Source organism: Oenanthe melanoleuca, unplaced genomic scaffold (genome assembly GCF_029582105.1).
Source record: "Oenanthe melanoleuca isolate GR-GAL-2019-014 unplaced genomic scaffold, OMel1.0 S001, whole genome shotgun sequence".
NCBI classification, from domain to species: Eukaryota; Metazoa; Chordata; class Aves; order Passeriformes; family Muscicapidae; genus Oenanthe; species Oenanthe melanoleuca.
Genome location: NW_026612650.1, coordinates 2,864,301 through 2,886,661, shown reverse-complemented (window position 1 = coordinate 2,886,661; position 22,361 = coordinate 2,864,301). Strand labels below are relative to the sequence as shown.

The 22,361-nt window shown below is 48.8% G+C and overlaps 1 protein-coding gene across 1 annotated transcript; it reads right to left on the bottom strand.

The window, feature by feature from the left end:
- Positions 1–13,175: 13,175 nt before the first annotated feature.
- LOC130266170 (olfactory receptor 14J1-like) lies at positions 13,176–14,031 on the bottom strand. Its single transcript, XM_056515525.1, has one exon. It carries the CDS (start codon positions 14,029–14,031, stop codon positions 13,237–13,239), a length of 795 nt encoding a protein of 264 aa, XP_056371500.1. The 3' UTR covers positions 13,176–13,236.
- Positions 14,032–22,361: the final 8,330 nt, after the last annotated feature.

The window sequence follows — 22,361 nt, the reverse complement described above, 5'->3', positions numbered from 1 at the left end:
ACCATTCTTGATCCAGGCCAGGTGCCATTGGCCTCCTCGGCTACCTGAGCACACTGCTGGCTCATGTCCAGCCTGCTCTCCATCAGTGCCCCCAGATCCATTTCTGCCTGGCTGGTGTCCAACCACTCTGTCCCCAGCCTGGATCACTGCAGGGGTTGTTTTTTCCAAAGTGCAGGATCCAGCAAATGATCTTGTTAAACCTCACCTTGTTGGATTTGGGCACTGGATCCAGCCTGTCCAGGTCCCTCTGCAGAGCCTTCCTACACTCTAGTGCCTCGAAACTCCCAGGCAACTTGGTGCCACCAAGGTTCCATAAAGGCCCTAGGGTGTCACAATGATCTCCATGATTCTATGAGGTCTCCCTGTGTCACAATATCGGTTTAGTTCCATGGGAACTTTTAGTGTCACAATGTCTCTTGGATCACTGGGCCCCGCAGTGTCACAATTGTGCCTTGGTTCCATGAGGTCTCACAGTGCAGCAATGCTCTTCTTGGTTCCAGTGTCACAATGGCCTCTTTTCCCAAGGGGCACCTCAGTGCCAAACAGGTTTCCTTCATTCCATGAATCCTTGAGGAGCAGCACTGGCCCCTTGGTTCCATAGGGCCCTGCAGTGTCACAGTGGCCCCATCATCACACGAGGTCCTGCTCTGTCACAATGCTCTGCATGGTCCCACAAGGCCCTGCAGTGTCACTGTGGCCTCTTGGCTCCATGAGGCCTCGAGTACCACCATGAATTCCTTGGTGCTGCAGTGTCACAATGAAGCCCTGGTTCCACAAGATCCTGCAGTGTCACGAGGGACCCTTGGTTCCATGGGGCACCACAGTGTCACAATTGTTCCCTTAGTTCCAAGAGTCCTTGCAGTGGAACAATGGCCCCTTGATTCCATTGGGCCCCAGGCTCTAACAAGGCTCTCCTTGGTTCTGCAGTGGCACAGTGGCCCCTTGGTTCCACAAGGCCCTGCAGTGTCACAGTGCCCTCTGTGGTTGCACCAGGACCCAGAGTGTCACAATGGACTCCTGGCTTCCATGTAGCCCCACAGTGTCACAGTGGCCCCTTGGCTCTGTGGTGCCATGTCATACACAGTGTCACTCTGGTCCTCTCAGTTCCACGAGGCCCCACAGTGTCACAATGGCCTCTTGCTTCCCCAGGGCCTGCAGTGTCACAATCATCACAGAATCACACAGGCTGGAAAAGACCTTTCAGAGCATCAAGTCCAACCTGTGACCTAACACCACCTTGTCACCCAGACCATGGCACTCAGTGCCACATCCAGTCTATGCTGAAAAACTTCCAGGGATGGTGACTCACCCACCTCTCTGGGCAGCCCATTCCAATGCCCAATCACACTCTTTGTCAAGAATATTTCTTAATGTCCAGCCTAAACGTTCCCTGGTTCAGCTTCTGGTTATGTCTATTTGTCCTGTCACTGTTCCCTGGGAAAAGAGCCCAACCCCAGCCCAGCTGTACCCTCCTGTCAGGGAGTTGTAGAGAGTGATGAGGTCTCAGCTGAGCCTCCTCTTCTCTAAGATAAACAGCCCCCGCTCCCTCAGCTTCTCCTCATGGAACTTGTGTTCCAGACCCCTCACCAGCCTTGTTGCCCTTCTCTGGACATGCTCCAGTCTCTCCATGTCCTTCCTAAATTGGGGGGCCCAGAACTGGACACAGCACTCGAGGTGCTGCCCAACCAGTGTTGAGCACAGGGGAAGAATCACTTCCCTGGTCCTGCTGGCCAGAGCATTCCTGATCCATAGGAGTCCCAGGGGTTGGATGAAAGAAATGGTGGGGACAGGTAGAGACAAAGAGTGATTTGATTGCGAGCCATGAAGAGTCTTGGCTTTCATGTCTATTCAGACTGCATTAGAAGGTCCTGGGGGTCAACATCTACTGGACATTGCTGATATAAACCTATACACAGGAAAATATAACAAAACAAAATAGATTTCTCTCTGCATTATTTTCAATAGAGTATATTAGCTTGGAATATACTTTTGAAGTCTTTCTAAGTAACCACAGAAGAATTGAAAACTTAAATTGTTCCCAGAGGATTTTCTTTTTTTGGTGTTTTGAACAAATATTTGTGAGTCTTTCTCATTTAATTCCTGTCCAGAAGAGCTCAAGGAAGAAGACACCTCCAGAGTAGGAAAATTCATCAACAACCTCCAAGTGGCTAAGGATCCATCCTCATCAGAGCAGGAATGAAAAGCAATGGGCACAGCTTTGTGGCTGCCCCAGCTCTGGGATGGGCCCTGTGCCTGGAGCAGGAGCAGCTCTGCAGGGCCCCAAGGCCGGGGCTGTTGTGCTGGCCTGGGCAGATGGGATGGCAGCAGGGGCTGCAGAGCTCTCAGGAGCTCAGGGAGAGGGGAGCAGGGCACACAGGGAGCCTCCTTTGGCCTTGGCCAAGCACCTTCCCAATGACCACCCCATATGGCCATACACACACTGACCACCCCCACTGCCCGATCTTTCTGACAACTACCCATAGACCACCCAACTGAACTAACTGACTGACCACCCAACTGACCATACCCTGACTGACCACATGCCAGAGAGCACATCCACTGGCCAAACCAAATACCCACACTCCCATTGACCACATCCACTGACCACCCCCATTACCATGCCCACTGACTGCACCCACCTACCACATCAACTGACCACTCCACTGATCACATCCACTGAGCACACCAACTGACCACACCCCAGTGACACACCAACTATCCACATCCACTGACTGCAACCCACTGACCACACCCACTGAGCACCCCCAACAATCACCCCCAATGACCACACCCACTGACCATACCAACTGATGGCAGCCACTGACCAAACCCACTGCCCAGACGTCAATGCCCACACCCCATTGCCCACTCCCACCGACAGTACCCACTGACCAAACACAGTGACCACCCCCACTGACCAAACTACATGGACCTGCCCAATGACCACACCCACTGACAACACCCTTGGTTCACATACCACTGCCTACACCCCACTGACCACACTCACCCACTACACCCACTGACCACTCCACCACTGATGGCACCCAATGACCCCACCCATTGACCACCATCCATCACCACACCAAATGACCACCAAACTGACCACACCTACTTACTACCCCCCCACTGACCTCCCAACTGACCACATCCACTGACCACAGCTACTGACCACACCCTGTCCCAGTTTAGGAGAAATTAGGGGAAAATCTCCAAAGGAGCTCCCAAAAACTAACCCCCAAAAACTCCTCCCCTCCCACCTATGGGTTTGGGAAGAACTTCCTCAGAGGTCAAGTTGAAAAAACCTGTTTATTTAGAGAAACACACAGGAAAAAAACGCACTCCCCAACACAAGGAAAAGAAAAGCCACGGGTGATGCAGAAAAACTTCACCCATCCGAGTGGATGCAGCCGGTGCTGGGAAGGGCAGGAATGCATATTTCTTGTCACTAAGGTGCAGTGTCCGGGGTTCCTTGATGTTCAGGGTGCCCAGGATCAGGTATTACTAGCTAATAAGGGAAGAAAAGGTAAAGCAAAAATGGCAGAAAAAGCGCAAAAGTGGGGAGGGGGTGGGTTGCAAGCGGCAGCAGCGAGCAAGCAGCCAGTGTGGGGTTTGCCAGCCAGCCGGCGGCAGCTCTTGCCCGGGGGGAGGGGGTGGTGCTGCCTGACTAGACAAAACAAACTCTCCAGGCATGAGCAACACACGATTTGGGGATACAGAGCATTGTGACGTCACCCCAGGACATTCCACCCCTTATTTCCATATTGTGAACAGGCTCAAGACTTTAATAAAATAAAAATAAATAATAATTTAAAAAAAAAAATAAATTTCTATTTCACTTAGTCCATCAACACTTACACATTTCCTCTCATTTCACTTAGTCCTTCAGCACTTACATATTTCTTTCTGTCTTAGCCCACAATCAGTTCTCCCTGTGGTACACACCGTGTTGTTCCATCTTCCTGCATTATCCACCATGTGCATCCTGGTCCTTAAGTGAGACAATTCCACTAATGGGTTTGCCTGTACTCGAGGCAGGATTAACGCATACTGCCTTTCCTAACAAACCTCTAACATGGGCCACTGGGACTTTTTCTCCATCCACTATATTAAGGGAGTCAGACTGGGCAGGACCTGCTCAGTTGATGGAACCTCTGGTGTTAAATAACCAAGTAGCCTTTGCCAGATGTTGTTCCCAGTTTTTAAAAGACCCCCTGCCCAGTGCCTTCAAGGTGGTTTTCAGTAATCCATTGTACCTTTCCACTTTACCTGCAGCTGGTGCATGGTAAGGGATGTGGTACACCTACTCAATGCCATGTTCTCTAGCCCAGGTGTTAATGAGGTTGCTCTTAAAATGAGTCCCATTGTCTGACTCGATCCTCTCAGGAGTGCCATGCCTCCACAGGACCTGCTTTTCCAGGCCCAGGATAGTGTTGCAGGCTGTAGCATGAGACACTGGATACGTCTCTAACCACCCGGAGGTGGCTTCCACCATGATCAGGACGTAGTGCTTGCCCTGGCAGGTCTGAGGCAGTGTGATATAATCAATCTGCCAGGCCTCTCCGTACTTATACTTGGACCATCGCCCCCCGTACCAGAGGGGCTTCACCTGCTGGGCCTGCTTGATGGCAGCACACGTCTCACAGTCATGGATAACCTGGGAGATGCTGTCCATGGTTAAATCCACCCCTCGGTCTCGTGCCCACTTGTAGGTGGCATCTCTGCTCTGGTAACCTGAGGCATCATGGGCCCATCGAGCTAGGAACAACTCTCCCTTGTGTTCCAAATCTAAGTCTATCTTCGACACCCCTGTCTTTGCAGCTTGATCTACTGGCTGATTATTTTGCTGCTCCTCATTGGCTCTACTTCTGGGGACATGGGCGTCTACATGGCGAACTTTCACAGGTAATCTCTCTAGCTGGGTAGCGATGTCTTTCCACTCTTCAGCTGCCCAAATTGGTTTTCCTCTGCGCTGCCAGTTCGCCTCTTTCCATCTCTTCAACCATCCCCACAGAGCATTGGCTACCATCCAGGAATCAGTGTACAAATAGAGTTTAGGCCATTTCTCTCTCTCTGCGATGTTAAGGGCCAGTTGGACAGCTTTGAGTTCGGCGAATTCACTAGATCCACCTTCTCCTTTAGTGGCCTCTGAAGCCCGTTGTGTGGGTCTCCATACAGCTGCTTTCCATCTCCGATTCATCCCTACGACATGATAGGAACCGTCAGTGAATAGAGCATGGCATGTTTCCTCTGCCGGTAGCTCGTTGTATGGTGGAGCTTCTTCAGCCCGTGTCACTGGTTCTTGTTCCTCATCCGCGACACCAAAACTTTCACCTTCGGGCCAGTTTTTAACTATTTCCAGAATCCCAGGATGATTTAGTTTCCCAATTCTGGCACGCTGAGTGATGAGGGCTATCCACTTGCTCCATGTGGAGCCAGAGGAATGGAGAAAAACACATTGGCGATGTGAATGGTGGCATACCACCTTACTGCCTTGGACTCCAGCTCGTACTGCAGCTCCAGCATATCTGGCACGACAGTGCTCACTGGTGGAGTCACTTCATTCAAGGCACGATAGTCCACAGTCAATCTCCATTCTCCATCAGATTTTTGCCCAGGCCAGATGGGACTGTTGAAGGGTGAGTGGGTTTTGCTCACTACCCCTTGGCTCTCCAGCTCACGGATCATCTTATGGATGGGGATCACAGCATCTTGAGTTGTTCTATATTGCCGGCGATGTACTATTGAAGTGGCAATTGGTACTCGTTGCTCTTCTCCTTTCAGCAGTCCTACTGTAATGAGATTCTCAGACAGTCCAGGCAAGGTGTTCAGCTGCCGGATGTGCTCTGCCATCACAGATGCTATCCCGAATGCCCACTTAAGGCCTTTTGGGTCCTTAAAATACCCGCTCCGAAGGTAATCTATGCCAAAAATACATGGGGCCTCTGGACCAGTCACAATGAAATATTTCTTCCATTCCCTTCCAGTTAAACTCACTTCAGCTTCCACCAGGGTGAGGTCCTGCGAGCCACCTGTCACACCAGCAATTGAAACAGATTCTGCCCCCACGAATCTTGACGGAATTATCGTACATTGGGCACCTCTATCAACTAAAGCTCTATACTTCTGTGGTTTCGATGTGCCAGGCCACCGAATCCACACAGTCCAAAAGACACGATTTTCCCTCGCCTCATCCTGGCTAGAGGCAGGGCCCCTCTGAGCCTGTTTATCTTTCTTTCCTGGGGCATACGTCTTAGAAGTTCCTTTGAGAGGGTCAGACATGTCATTATCACTATCATATTTGGCACTTTGGGTACGGGCAACAGGAGCGGCTCTCCTTCGGGTGGAACTTCCTCTTTCAATCTTGCCTTCCTTCAGATCCCTCACCCGTTGTGCCAGAGGAGCCGTAGGCTTTCCAGCCCATCTCCTCATGTTCTCTCCAGAATCCTGCAAGAAAAACCATAGCTCGGCCCGGGGAGTGTACCTCCTCTCCCCATCGGGGGAATGTCTATGTTGGGTGCCAGGACGTCTAATTTGCACAGCTGAAATTTGGAGGAAGTCCTCCTTAATTTCCTCTCTGAGCCTCTTATGATTTTCCTCTATCTTGTCCTCTAAATTTTGTAAGCGTGTTTCCACGGTGGCGATTCTGGCATGGGTTGGGCCATGCACAGAATCCGCGTATGCCCGGAGCTTCTTCGCCATGTCGAGCACTGTTTCATATATCTCTTCCCTATTCATTATTGCTAAGGCAGAGGCGTATTCAGATGGCCCGAGTCGCACAAGCTTTCTCCACATTACCGGGGTGCATGGTACCAGGTCCGGATTCCTAGTTGTTATATCATCTGAAAAAATAATCTCCGCCACTGCCATCTCCCTCAAACGTTGGATCCCTTGCTCTATGGTTTTCCACTGGGTCTGCTGCATATACCGGTCATCGGCACACAGATATCTTTGTGCTATGCTGTCTAAAACACGTGCCCAGAGGCTTTGAGGGTTAGCCCCCCTCATCATTCCTTGATTGATGACCGGATCATGAGACAGGGATCCCAAATGTCTCACTTCAGTGCCATCTAGGATCGTAGCCTCGCCTGCTGCATCCCAAAGCCGGACCAGCCAACTAATTATGGATTCATCAGGCCGTCTTGTATAATCCTTTCTTAAACCCCGAAGATCTTTTAGGAAAAGGGACTCATTATTGGTTTCTGATCTCACACCAGTTACTTTGACTCTTGATTTTATATCAGGAGGCGTTGAGGGTCCTTCTCCTGCATCCTCATCATCATCCTCCACTGGCCGATCTGTCTTCTTTGTGCACTTCCCACTCCTTGTACTAGTAGCCACAGCCATGGGTTGAAGCTTACTTTCTAATTTCGCCCCTGTCCTCAAGCCTGGGGTGTTAACTACAGCCTGAGAAGCTGGCATAGTAGCTACGTTATCTCCCTGTTCCCTTTCCTTTGTTTGTTGTTCTACACTATCTAACAGCGTATGATAACCACACGCCAGAGCTCAGCTCACTGCAGTGATTTTTTTTCCTTAGGGTCATCCTGACACTTCTCTCTCAAGTATTTTGCAACCTCGACTGGATCCTGAATCTGTTCAGATGGGAAGTCCCAGACTATAGGGTCAGAAAATTGTTTTAGAATTTGGTCCATGTTCTCCCATTTCCCATTCCTCTCAAAATTCCTTCTGCTTGGCTTTACTTCTAAATCAGGAGTCTCACCAGCCCCTCTGGAAATCTCAGCCTTCATTTTATATAAGCTGCAGAGAGTATAGAAAAACTCACTAAATTAAATATCAGAAAGATGGTTTCCTTAACATTCAGGGAGAACTGATCATTTTCTAACAGAGATGTAAATGATTCAGAGGAGAAGAAGGAAAATAAAGGCGAGAAGTCCTCTTTGCCTGCTTCTCCTCTAATAAATTGAGTGCAGAACACAAACCATGAATTATACATCCCTGAAGTAGTTTCTAACATTCTTATAAGCCTCCTGCAAATCATTACAACCAAGCGTAGCCCAATAAATATTTTGGTTAATACCCCTTTAATGCAAAAACTACGTATTAGGGACAACACCAGGGCTATCTCTGGATAAAAGAACAAGCCCAAAGACCACAGAGGTATTAACACTTCAAAAAGCCCTAAAGACCAAATATACAGGAAGGCTTCCACTCCAAAAGCCATTATGGATTCAATAACCATACCAATACCAACACAACCAATTGAAAACAAAATATTATTAGAGTAAGGTTTTTTCCACTTTCTCTGGTTTCCCCGTACGGGCCACCAAATTATTTGTCCAAGTTTAGGACAAAACTGGAGGGGAAACCTCCAAAGGAGCCCCCCAGAGAATAAGTCCCCCTCACAATTCCTCCCCCCACTGGGCTCGGAAAGAATTTTACTTGGGGGGAAAAGTGGAAAAAACCTATTTATTAACAAACACAAGAAAACCACTTCCCAGCACCAGGAAAGTACAATCTCAGATGACAAAAAACGATTTCACCAAAGTGAGAGACAGTCGCTGCTGGGAAGGGAGAAAAAGCTTCTTGGCAGGCTCCGGAGGCAGTCTCTGATGTTCACGTCCCGTCCGGAGCCGGTACAGATCTTGGAGATGAAGGGGAGAGGGGGAGGGGGGGGAGGGGCGAAAGCAGCAGCAGCAGCCGAGCAACAACAAGTTGGGGCAGAAAGCAGCTGGAGCAGCAAGCAGCAGCAGGACAGCCCCAGGGCACCACCCCCCCGGGTGGGGGAGAAGCGGCACCGGCGGCAGCTCCATGCAGACAGAGAGGTGTGGGGGCGGGAGAGGAGCAGACACAACACCAACCCGGGACACTGTTGCAGATGGAAGCTGCTGGTGCCATTCTCACCTTTAACCCCTCTTTTGAATGCAGACAGATGTTCTAGGTGTGTTAAGTAGTTGCTGCTCAATGTTCATGCAAAGCTTTTGTATCCTCATGGAACCAAGGAGACCCTTGTGACACAGCAGAGGCTCATGGAACCAAGGAGACAATTATGACAGTTCAGAGCCTCACAGAAACAAGGCTCCATTGTGACACTGACGGGAATTTTGGAATCAAGGAGACCATTGTGACACAGCCAGGCCACATGGAACTAATGGTCCATTGTGACAATGCAGATCCAAGGAGACCATGGTGACACTATGGGACCCCATGCATCCAAGGGGTCATTGTGACACTCAAGAACTTCATGTAACCCAGGGTCCAGTGTGACATAGTGACGCCTCCTTGGAACAAGAGAACCATTGCTGAGACACAGAAACTCATGGAACCAAGGGACCATGGGGAAGCAGCAGGGCCACATGGAACCAAGGAGACCTGTGACATTTAGGAACCCTATGGAACCGAGGGTCCATTACGGCACTGCAGAAACAAGGGGACCATTGTGACACTATGGAAGCTCATGGAACCAAGCAGCCATTGTGACACTCCAAGGCCTCATTGAACCAGGGAGACCATTGTGACACTCCAGAACCTCATGGCACTAAGGGTTTATTGAGACACAGCAGGGTCCCATGGAATCAATTGTTCATTGTGACAGTGCAGATCCCAGGAGACCATGGTGACATTTTGGAAGCTCATGGAGCCAAGGGTCCATTGTTACAGTCCAGAACCAAGGAAAGCATTTTGACAGTACAGAACCTCACGGGACCGAGATTCCATTGTTATGCAGTGGGGCTTCATGGAACCAAGGAGCTGCTGTGACACAGCAGGGCTGCATGGAACCAATGGTCCATAGTGATACTGCAGATCCAGGGAGACCATGGCCACACCACGGAACCTCATGGAACCAAGGGTCCAGTGTAACACAGCAGAACCTCTTGGAATCAAGGCAATCATGGTACACCATGGAACCTCCTGGAATCACAGATCCAATGGAATACTGAGGAGCTTCACTGGAACAAAGGACATCATTGATGAGACAGAAGCTCGTGGAAACTCTGGGGCATTGTGACACTGAAGAGCCTCATGGAACCAAGGGCACCACTGTGACACTGAGGAACCCCATGGAACCAAGCAACCATTTTCATACTGCAGACCATGGAGACCATTGTTGACAGTACTAAACCTCATGGAACTGAGGGGCCATTGTTACACAGCGAGGCCTCATGGAACCAAGGGGCCATTGGGACACTGGGGCCCCATGGAACTAAATATTCATTGTGACCCAGCGAGGCTGCTTGTAACCAATTGTCCGTTGCAATGCTGCATATCCAAGAGACACTATGGCAGTTCATCCCCTTCAAGGGGAAGTTGTGACACACCAAGGGTTCATGGAACCAAGGAGAGCATTGTGGCAGTGCAGAACCAAGGAACCATTTTGGCAATATGGACCCCAATAGAACCAAGGGGCTATTGTGGAACTGTACAAGTGACATAATGGAGTCAAGGACAGCACTGATACTGAAATGTGATGGATAGAAACTTTTGAACACAGTTTTGAGTATTCTTTATTACAGCCTGGTGGTCACTCTGGTAATCCTTCATCCATTTCTGTGTACTGGGTATCAGGTAAACAGTGATTTATCACACACGCTGATTATGTCCTCATTAGCTATCCCCACTTCCTTTGACTTTATTTCACATAGTGGTACCCATTATCACAAATCCTTATATGGTTCATTGGGGTCTGTCTTCAACATCTGGCAAAGGTGGTTGTTCTTCGATCCCTGCTTTTGAATGATGACAATTTCCTTGTTTTCCATAATTTCTGCTTTATCAGCAGTCTTTCAGAGCTGAACTGGCATCCTGCTTGCATTTTGAATGACTTCTGTTTGCTGAGTGACATCTTTGATCTGTTTCTCCAAGGCTGTGCTCTTCTGTTTTACTGTCCTTGATAAAAGTAAATGTTCTCCTGTCCTTGTCACAGTCCTCACCCCACATGAGACATGCCAGCAACCCCCTCCAACCCATGGTCTTGGGGTGAGGAAGTGTTCCTGAGGTAACAGGGATGGGACATCTGGGCTGGTGACCCGAGGGATGTTCCGTTTTGTGTCACATCATAATCAGCAATAAACTGAGAGATGTGGGGGGAGCAAAGGGAATAGGGGATTGATTTCTTTTTTATGACATTTTTGTTTCACAACACCACCTACACTTCGGCCCTTTGGCAGTTAAATATTTTCCATGATAGGAGATTTCATGTGCTTTTGTTTGCTTCTGTTTGTGCTCTTTGCTTTTTGTAGTTGGTTTGTTTGTGGTGTTTTTATACTGTGGGCAGGTTTTCCTTTGTTTTTTATTTTTGGTCAGGTAAGGATTTTTCCCTATTTACTGTCTTCTGATGCATAAATTATTCTCCCTTTTCATGTGTCTTGGTTTGCACCTGATGGCAAGGCAAATTTACCCAACTCAGTCATCTTGCACAATTATCTTTTGCAGTCATCATTAACTGGATGAGTTTGGTCACAGACTGCCTGCAACTTGGGAGCATCCACAAAGGAATTGAAAGTGCATTTCATGCCATTATAGAGAAAATAGAAATGTTCCCCAGTGGTGGTCAAGAGTTGGTCACTGTGGGATGTCACCAGGGAGTGGCTGCCAATGGGACTCTGTGCTTTGGATGATATTTGACCCTCATTGTTCATCCAAATTCCCACCCACACCGTGTTCCACTCCTGCAGCCCAGCTCTGTCCAGTCTGGCTCTGAGGAGAGCACAGCAGACCATGTTCCAGGCCTGGCTTAAGTCTGGGCACACAATATCCCCTTCTTTTCCCTCCCACGGGGGTTCTGCCATCCCTGCCTTGTGCCACCAGTACCTGGAATGGCTGCAGGAGGATTTGCCACATGCTCTTCCCTACTGAGCCTGACCAGTCTGTGACTCTCCCAGTGCCCCTCCCTGCCCTGTTTGCAGACTGCTTCCATGTCTGCCCTTCCCAAGTGCCCAGGACCCTCTGGGATGGCTCTGGCCTTTCCAAGGGCTTTGAGAGAGGTCTCACAGTGACACTGCCCAGCCTTCTCAACATCCCTGACACCAAAGGCCTTTTCCACATCCCTCAGTCCCAGGTCAGTGCCCAGAACACAGCACAGCCCTGTGCTGTGGGTGCTCAGGGTGTTTCAGAAGGGAGGCAGCTCTGATTTCTCCCCACAAACCCCCACCCCAATGGTCTCTCTGTGCAGTCCATGGCTGTCATGAGCATTTTTTCCTGGAGCCTCCTTGTCCAGGCTGTTTCTCTCTATGGAATCATAAACACAGTACTGCAATGAATTCAGGTGTTTTCCCAGAGTTTAGTGGCCTCAAGGCACCGTTTGTGCCACCAGAACTGTGCCAGCCCCAAGTGCTGATGATGGTGTTTGTGCTCACTCGGGTTCATCACCCCACACACACACGATGCACTGCTGAAATCTCCTCAGTACAGAGCAAACTCAGACTGCTCACTGGTCACTTGTGTCCCTCCATGCAGGGACAAACAACCTCCTGCAGGTGGGGCAGAGGCCAGTGCTGGGTGTGGTGGTTGCAGGGGCTGGTGTAGGACAATTGCCCTGGGGCACCTTCCCAGGCTGTGGCCAGAACAAAGACACAGCCCAGGCCCTGCTCTGCTGCTCCCTCAGGTCCATGCCAGGAGCTCTGGCTGTGCCTGGACACTGCTGTGTGCCCCCCTGCACACTGCCTCTCTGCCCCAGGCACTGGGCTTTGCTTTGCATTCCTGGAGCACATTGCTGACAGCAGCTCTGGAGGAGAGCAAAGCCTTCCTGCCCTGCCCTCAGGAGATGCCCTTTGCTGATGGAGCTGCTGTGCTGGAGCCCAGCTGTGTCCCAGCAGTGCCCATGGCCTGTCCCTGCCTGTGCTCACAGCACGGACACGCAGCAGGACGGTGACCAAGCTGCCAGAGCACTGTGGCCTTACAGCCACAGAAGGGCTGGCAAGGAGAGGGTAGAGTTGGGAAGAGCAGATGTGGGAAGAGCCAGGGCCATTGTCCCAGGCTGTGCTGCTGTGCTGGAAGATTCTTCCCTCTGCCTCTGCCCACAGGCACTGCCCTGCAGAGACAGAGAAGGGCTGAGGAAGAATCCGGGACACACAGGTTAGGGCACGTGCTTGTTTTTATTTACATGCATTGGGAAGAGACCTCTTGAACATATTTTTGTTTCAAAGGGTAGATATTGATATAGAAATGAAAAGAGTAATGTTACAGAATTTTTTAAAAATCAGAGTAACATTAAAAAAAGTAATGGAAGAAAAAATGAACAAATAAGGGGGGAAAATGGCTGAGATTGTAAAGAGTTACATTCTAAAGGCTCTGGTGCAGAAAAGAAGGAGTGCAACACTTCTGAAAACATAGAGTCATCAGTTTTCTTAGGCCACCTTTGAGCTCCTGGTTCCTCAGGCTGTAGATGAGGGGGTTCAGGGCTGGAGTCACCAACGAGTACAGAACTGACAGGGACAGATCCAGGGATGGGGAGGAGATGGAAGGGGGCTTCAGGTAAGAAAATACTGCAGTGCTGATAAACAGGGAGAGCACGGCCAGATGAGGGAGGCAGGTGGAAAAGGCTTTGTGCCATCCCTGCTCAGAGGGGATCCTCAGCACAGCCCTTAATATCTGCACATAGGAGAAAACAATGAACAGAAAACAACCAAGTGCTAAGGAGCTATCAAAAGCAGAAACCCAAACTTCCCTGAAGTAGAATTTTGAACAGGAGAGGTTGAGGATCTGGGGGACTTCACAGAAGAACTGGCCCAGGGCATTGCCCTGGCACAGGGGCAGGGAAAATGTATTGGCTGTGTGCAGCAGAGCATTGAGAAAGGCACTGGCCCAGGCAGCTGCTGCCATGTGGGCACAAGCTCTGCTGCCCAGGAGGGTCCCGTAGTGCAGGGGTTTGCAGATGGACACGTAGCGGCCGTAGCACATGATGATCACGAGGGAATACTCTGCTGAGATAAAGAAAAGAAAGAAGAACAGCTGAGCAACACATCCTGAGTAGGAGATGGTCCTGGTGTCCCAGAGGGAATTGTGCATAGCTTTGGGGACAGTGGTGCAGATGCAGCCCAGGTCAGTGAGGGCCAGGTTGAGCAGGAAGAAGAACATGGGGGTGTGCAGGTGGTGGCCACAGGCTACGGCGCTGATGATGAGGCCGTTGCCAGGAGGGCAGCCAGGGAGGTGCCCAGGCAGAAGTGCAGGAGCTTCAGCTGCCGCGTGTGTGCCAGTGGCAGCAGGAGGAAGTGGCTGATGGAGCTGCTGTTGGGCATACCTTCACTCTGGGCATGGTGAGCTGTTAAAAGAAGACAGAGTAGTTGGGACAGGTTTCCTTGTGTCAATCCTATGCTATTTTGTTACATATTTAGTAAAAATTGCTTCTCTTTCATTGGGGAAATATCCCTCACTTTTTTTTTTTTTTTCTTTGAGCTTGGGATTTTGCTTTCTTTGAAGGAAGAGAAATTCTCTTTAAGCATTGCTCTGAACGTGAACACTGGGGAGCCCAGAGAGAACACAGGGCTCTCCGTGCCCCAGTGTAGTCATAGCTGCTGGTACCACACAGCTGCCCTTTGCCCATATACACCTGCCTGTATTTCAGAATGGTTGCACTTAAAATGTGCTTGAAAAAATAAAGAGGACATTTTTAAAGATCCGATTTCAAAGAAAATTCCTTTAATCCACTTCCCTTTCCCTGTGCATCTAGACAGGATGTGATATCCAGGTTTGGTGTGGCTCTCAGCTGCCTGGGGTTGTGCCTACTTGGAGCTGTTTCTCTCTATCCAAGCCTTGTCCCTGCCAGTGCTCCCAGAGCCCAGCCCAGCCCTGGGGGCTCAGCTCTGCCCTGCACACCCCTCCCATCACAAGACACTGCCCAGGGGCATCTCTCTGGCAGCAGGGCCTTAAGGGCATCTCAGACAAACTGAGATGCTGCAAGCCAAGGTGCTGCTGCTGCTGTCTGTAGGCACAAGAGAGTGAGGAGGCACTTTGTGAGGGAGATGAGAGGCAGATCTGCTGATGCCCAGTGGGACAGTGCAGGAGTCTCAGTGACACAGACACACCTGACAGCCCCTTTCCCTTCCCTTGAGGAGAAAGCTGAGAGCAGCCCTGGCCATGCAGCCCTGGCCATGCAGCACCATCTCCAGAGCAGGAGGAATTTGCCCTGATGGGGGTGGCTCCTTCCCCCTCCAACTTCTCCCCACAGTCCATGGGGAGCTGCCAGGCAGGCTGAGAGCTGCCCCTGGCAGGTGGCACATGTCCTGGGCTGGCCAAGAGCCCTGAGGGCTGCAGGAGCTGCTGTGCAGGACAGCCCTGGTCAGCCCTGGCTGCAGCCCCAGCTTCAACCCCTGCAGCCGACCCTGACAGCAGGAGCCGTCCTGTCCTGTCCCTCTGACACTGCCCAGGGCAGCCCCGCTCTGCAGCACATCCTCCCCTTTATCTGTCTCTGAGAAACTGGGAGAGTCGTGATATATCCCCTAGGCTGTGGGGTGTGCTGGCTCCAGGAGATCCCACCAGGAGCACAGGGAACATTGCCTTGCACCCACACACTCACCATGTCCAGGGCTGTGAAGATGTTTCCCCAAGTGAAGTCTCTGCTCAATGTCTTCCCAGTCCTGATTGCCTCTAGCCTGTCTGTGCCTGGCTCCTGTCACCTTAGTGCTTGCAGGCAGTGCCCTCAGCCCTGCTGGGATGGGAGAGGAGCTGCTCCTCAGCAGAAATGTCTTTTTGAAGGTCTTCTTGCTTGCCAGTAGCAGCCTGCGTTCCAGGAGCCCAGCCCAGCTTAGCAGCACAGACACAGCACAAGAAATTTAATGACTCTCTCAGGGCTTTGGTGCTGTTTACATCAGACTCAGTCCCTGAGAGAGTGTTCAATAAACTTCTCAAGATTTTAAAGTCACAATCAAACTCCAAATTTTCTTGAAGTTTTAATGGGTTCAAATGAGGAACACACCTGAGAAAATGTCCCCAGGTTGAAGTTAGAGTAGAACACTGGTGGCAGTGATGACAGGTGGGGACAAATGAGAGAAAGGTGTCTCAGATGCTGACCAAACCTGGATGTGTTTCAGGAATGCAAAGGGCCAAGGGCTGAGCCCCAGCCCCTAGCAAGGCACATCCTGTCCCTCCCTCATTGCTCAGGGCTCTTCCCGGGGCACTGGGCTCTGGGGATGTGCAATGCCAAGGGCAGGACCATGGGGCGGCCCCTGCCAGGCTGCTGAGCAGGGACAAGGAGGCAATGAGGCCCCAGCACAGCAAGGCTCACTTGTCCCCTGCTGGCCTCAGGCCCAGGGCCAGCAGCCAAGGCCCAAGTGCTGCAGCAGTTGGCTCTGGCAGGGCCTTTCAGCTGCTGCCCATCCCTGTGCCCTGTGCAGCCCAGGCTGTCCTACGGTGTCCATGCCCTGCGCCTCTGTCCCTGCAGGCTGTCTTCATCCCCCGGCTGCCCCACCTTGCTGGCCCCTTCCTTTGCTGACAGCTCTGCATCCTGCCTGCCTCTGCCTGGCCACACAAACCTTGGCCCTGATTCTAAATGTTTTAACTCAAGTTTTACTGCGCCTGTGAATTTTTATCACAGGAACAAGGCAGGGTGGGCCTGCTTTTCCAGGAGGGACAATTGAAAGAGAAGAAGACATCTGGCCTAAGGGTGAGGTGATAGAAAAAACAAGGACTCTTGATCTTGGGAATTTGGGTTGGGTTTTATGGAAATGTGTAAATTGTTATACACATGTGGTGACTGAATATATAGAACATACTTGTAGAATCAATTTTCCACATAAGGTTAGGTGTTATCCTGGGTTAGACCAAAGGCATAAATAAATGATGTCCTCTTCCACACCAAATTGGTGTCAAGGAGTCTTATTCTGATACTTCAAGGCTTGGCTGTGTGGCCTCTCAGAACTGAGGATTCAACTGTGACACCTTAGAACCTCATGGAGCCAAGGGGCCATTGTGATGCAGGAGACCCTCATGGAACCAGGGACACCACTGTGACACTGTGGAACCTCATGGAAACAAGGGGCCATTTTGATACTTCCATGCCTCCTGCAAACAGGAGCCATTGTGACACCACAGGGCCACAGGGAGCCAAGGGGCCATTGTGACACTGAGAATCCAAGGAGATCACTGTGACACTGAGGAACCTCATGGAACCAAGGGCCCATTGTTACACTGTGGGACCCTGTGGAACCAAGAGGACCATACAGACACTGTGGTGCTCCATGAATCAAAGGGGCCATTCTGATACTGCCTGGCCTCATGGAACCAAGGGGACAATTGTGACACTTTTGGGCCTTGTGGAACAATGGAGACTATTATGACACCAAATCACAGAATTAATGAAGTTGGAAAAGACCTTTGAGACCTTTAAGTCCACCTATGACCGAACATCACCTCATCAACTAGACCATGGCACTGAGTGCCACGTCCAATCTTTTTATAAATGTCGCCAGGGACAGTGACTCCGCCGCTCCCTGGGCAAAAGATTCCAGATCCAAATCACTTTTTCAGTGAAGAATTTTTTTCCTGATGTCAAAACTAAACTACCCCTGGCTTATCTTAAGACTATGTCGTCTTGTTCTCTCAGTGGTTGCCTGGGAGAGGAGAGTGACTCCCACCTGACTACAACCTCTGTTCAGGCAGTTGTACAGAGTCTCACTGGAGACCATTGTAGCCATTGGGGCCACTGTAGCATGGCAGGGCCTTATGGAATCAAGGGGACCACAGTGACAGTGTGGGGCTCCATGGCACAAAGGAGCCATTCTGACACTGTGGAACCAAGGAGAGCTTTGTTACACTACAGGGCACCATGGGACCAAGGAGACCATGATGACACTTTGAGGCCTTGTGGAACCAAAGGACCATTGTGGCACTACAGGGCCTCATGGAACCAAGGGCACAAGAGCAACACTGTGAGCTCCAAGGGACCAAGGAGGCATTCTCACACTGCAAACCAAGGAGACCATTGTGACACTGTGGGTCATCATGGAACTGAGGGTCCATTGTGACACAGCACGCCCTCATGGAACGATGGAGGCCATTTTTACAATTTGAATCTTTGTGAAACAAAAGGGACATTGTGGCATTTCAGGGCCTTCAGAAACCAAGGAAACCTTAGTGACACTGTGGGGCTCAACAGAACCAGGGGGCCATTGTGACTCTGTGGGGCCTCATGGAATCATGGAGATTATTGTGACACTTGGTGGCCCCATTGAACCAAGGAGTTCATTGTGACACTACACGGTCCCATGGAACTAAGGATTCATGTAACAGTTCAGGACCCCATGGAACCAAAGGTCCATTGTGACACTGCAGGGCCTCATGGAATCCTGGAGGCCATGATGACAGTTTGATGCCTCATTGAATCAAGGGTCTCTGCAGGGCCCCATGGAACCAAGCAGACCCTTCTGCCATTGTGAGTCCCCATGGAAGCAAGGGTCCATTGTGATACTGTGGTGTGGGAAATGCAGGCACAGAGAGCTCTTAGGGCCTTGTGCGTACAGGGTCAGAGATAGAGATGGATACAAGGTTTGACGTAAGACCTTGGAGAAGGCTTAGAGAACTAGAGCATTAAAGTGAAAGAGACATGAAACAAGAATATAAGTTTGTAGTTTAAATAAAAATATACAGAAATATATATTATATAAGCCAAGCAATATGTTACTAAGACAGTGAAAGATATTAACGTTTAGCAGTAGAACCTGTTATAAAATTAGCTAAAAGTTTAAGACATATCGATCTAAGTTTGTGAAATGTTTTATGGCTGGTTAAAATGACGCATTGCAGCAGAGCCATGAAATGCAAAGCAATTAATGATTGGTGTAAAGAGACACTAGCAAGCTTTGTAGAAGTATTTGATTGGCTAAAAATTATATAAGGCATTTTTTTGTAACTAAGAATTAGGTGGCTTGTGATATTATGGCGTTGGATCTAACACCCTTAATGTCCCACCCTTTGATGAGGGTGATGCTGTGAGACAATAAACCATCTTTTACAACATCTCTCGTAATATTTCCATCCCATTACTGTGGTACAGAGGAGACCCCTGTGACACTGCAATGCCTCATGGGAGCAAGGGACCATTGTGACACTGTGGAGCCCCATGGAAACAAGAGGCCAGTGTGACACAGCTGGGCCTCATGGAACCAAAGATCCAATATGACACTAACATTGTGACACTGAGGGGTCCCATGGAAACAAGGGGCCACTGTGACACTGCGGGGCCCCACGGATCCAAGGGAACAGGTAACAGGTCTGGTTGGCTTGGCCTGACTGGTCCAACTGCCCTTGGCATGTGGAGTGAGGAGAGAAGACAAGGACTGTGCATGATTCCATGTGAATCAAGCCAAACCCGTTTATTTTGCCGGTAAACATGGTTTATATTTACTTTCTCTCTTGGATTACACAGTCACACATTATTTAATTGGTAGCTCTGCTTTGTCCATGTGTCTCTCGATTGGTAGCTCCACTTTGTCCACGAGGCAGGCATGCATCTTTTTCTTAATCTAACTGTTTGATATCGTAATTGTCATTTTACTCTGGTTGACACCCCTGTGTTTGTCAGCAACTTTCAGCTTCTTCTTTCTTCTTGCAATATCAGTTTTTTATCCACTGAGATAACATCATGTGGAAGGTTAGGCTAGTTTATTTAGGACATGTCTGTTTTCCTGTAAATATGATCCTATAATTCACCCTTCTTCTTTTTTTTGAACCAGCCAAACGTTCTTTATAGCATTTTCAATCATGTTCATAATTCCCCTAAGTATACATGGCACAATCATTAATAACAACACTATTACAATCAACACAGTATGTGCCTGGATGAGAATATCTATCAACCATCCAGTAATTCCCCAACCTTTAAGTCAAGTTTAGAGCATGTAGAGATTTGTCCCAAAACTGTACTGTATCTTCACAGTGTGGGCCTAACTGATTTACATCTCTCTTTGTCCTTGTATTTTGTGTAATATTCCATATCATGTGATTCAGTAACTGCTTATGGTCTGACCTAAACATGATCAATTTTCCAATATAACAAGTCTGCCTACCAGGTTACTTGGAATTCCAGCCCAGGCCCTATCTCCTCAAATCAAAAATACTCCTTTGGGTAATTTTAATCCCTGTGTCTTGTTGTCCCACACATTGCTTTATACCTTGTTTCTGGGGCAATAGCTCTTAGAATCATGCCTTCTGTGTCTATCAAGTATACTGCTAGGCTGTACAAAAACTTCTACTGACTTGCTATTGACTTAGCTGCTTTGCCTGTTGTGCATTGCCTTTAAAATATGGACATCCATCCTTTGGCCATAAAGATCCTAACAAATTTAATTTTTGTTGCTCAATCCCTGTATGATTCAATTGCATTATTATTTGTCCCATCCAGGAGACATTCCCATCAATCTCAGGTTTCAGAGTTTGGCATGTTGCATTAGCTTGAGTCAGATTCATTGTTGCCCACGTTTTGTTTTTTACCAGGCCCCTAAATTGTGTAGCCTCAAACCATGGCATCCCAATCAGACAGGTCCTAAAAGGATCCTCCAGGGTGGCCATAAGAAAACAAAAGGATTGCTGTCCTGCCTGGTTGGCAAATGTGACCCATATATTTTCCCTGGGGTTAATTTGCACTGCTGGATGTTCATTAGTTACTGTTACCCATACCCCACTCAAGAGCATCCTTAGCTGCCCATTGATTACCCACATTTTTGCAGCTTGTTGATTTCACTTAATAATGAATTGGAATCTGAATACACTTGCCACACTTCTTGGTTAGGGGTATTGCATCTTTAGCCAATCTCCCTGTAGCATGGGCTCAAATTAATGTTCCTATACTTGGGCTTCTTGGATGCTCGTGCACTGTTAAAATTAGTAATTCAATAACTTGTTCTGCTACCTCAGATTCCTTTATAATACATATTCTACATAAGGTACGAATCAAAAACTCACTATGTTTATACCATTGCTTTTTACACCCTTCACACTGATAGGAAATCCAACAGGCACAGTGGCAATTGTCCCTGCAACTAAATCCACTCATTTAACTTCTGTCTGGCTGGTCCCTGGTGTCCCGCTTCCACCAGTTATCCACAGTCTCACCCATTTTTCTGGGATCCATCTAGTGCCAGAATCACAATTGAAACATTTTAGACCTGTCGTTGGATACTCGGAACCAGGGAAAAATCAGCCTTGAGGCTTTGCCCTTCTCAGGCCTTTGCAAGGTCAAGGAATTATAACAATGACTGTATCTCACCTGCAGGAGCCGTGAGAGATGTGATATTTTGCTTAAAGCATGTTTTCAAAGAGGTGTTGCCTTCTTTGACCAATGAGTATTTTTTATTTTGTTTTTCATGTACTACCCTATATATATGTATAGTGTTTCTTTAAATAAAGCTCTCTTTCTCTCTTGCTTCTCCATTACATGGGGAACTATGTTGCATTTTCCTTTTCGCTGCTCCTGTAGCCTTAAAATGCAACATAGACCTTGGTCACTATTTCCTTCTTGGATCAACAGTTTAACAGCCACAGCAAATCCAGTAGCTGTGTATCTTTTTCCATAGCTTTTTCCGCAGTTGTGCCTGCTCTGGAGCAAGCCTCAATCATTTCCACCAATGTTGCAGTTCTGGGCAGAGCCTGCAACAATGTCTTACAAACTGGATTAGCATTTTCTACAGCCAAGGTCATAAGCAAGGCTTCTCTTACAGAGTCAGTAAGCAGACCTTTATCTAAAGCATTTTTCAGCCATCTATGAACTGCAAGTATGGCTCTTCAATATCTTGCTGTATTTTCACATAAGAAGGAGTTGGTTTCCCAGCCTCTGATAATGTTTTTAAAGCTTCCCTTGCTAGACCTTGTGACTGCCGTAAAGCTTCTGAGTGCAGTCGTGCTTGTACGTGTGCATTGGCAAAGGATCCCTGACCTAGTAACGTATCTACAGAAATTCCCCTTAACAGATGCCCATCATTCCTTTCCAGATTGCTAACTGCGGCAATGTGACTCAAATCAGACCACCTTGTCCACCATATCAACTCTTGCATAGGTGTTAATGTCAGTCTAGCTATCTGCCTGCAATCAAAGGGAGTTCAGTGTGATCCAGTAAAATCATGACTGTGTATAGGAGGAGATTAACCCATACTGAAAAGCTGACACTCCAGCTTCTTCAATAATTTTCTATTCTAGTGTGAACCGGGTATTTGCATGCCTTTATCCTTTCCCATCACTCTCCCTCAGAGTTGGACCAGATATACCACTGAAATAAATTCATACTAAATTATTGCATCCTTTATCAGTCCTTTCCAATCTTGGAATCATCGTTGTCCCTGGCTCCATCCATCTTTGTGTTGTAAGTCCCTGTCAGCTGATCCATGGCTGCAGTCTTGGCTTGAATGAATTGTTCATGCAGTTTTTGTTGTTGTTCCAACTCCTGCCATTTCTAAAATAACCCCAGTGCCCAAAAAGTT

Bases quoted from the DNA above. Each gene is read 5' to 3' on its own strand.
- LOC130266170 (XM_056515525.1), bottom strand. From the start codon at position 14,031: ATGTTCTTCTTCCTGCTCAACCTGGCCCTCACTGACCTGGGCTGCATC.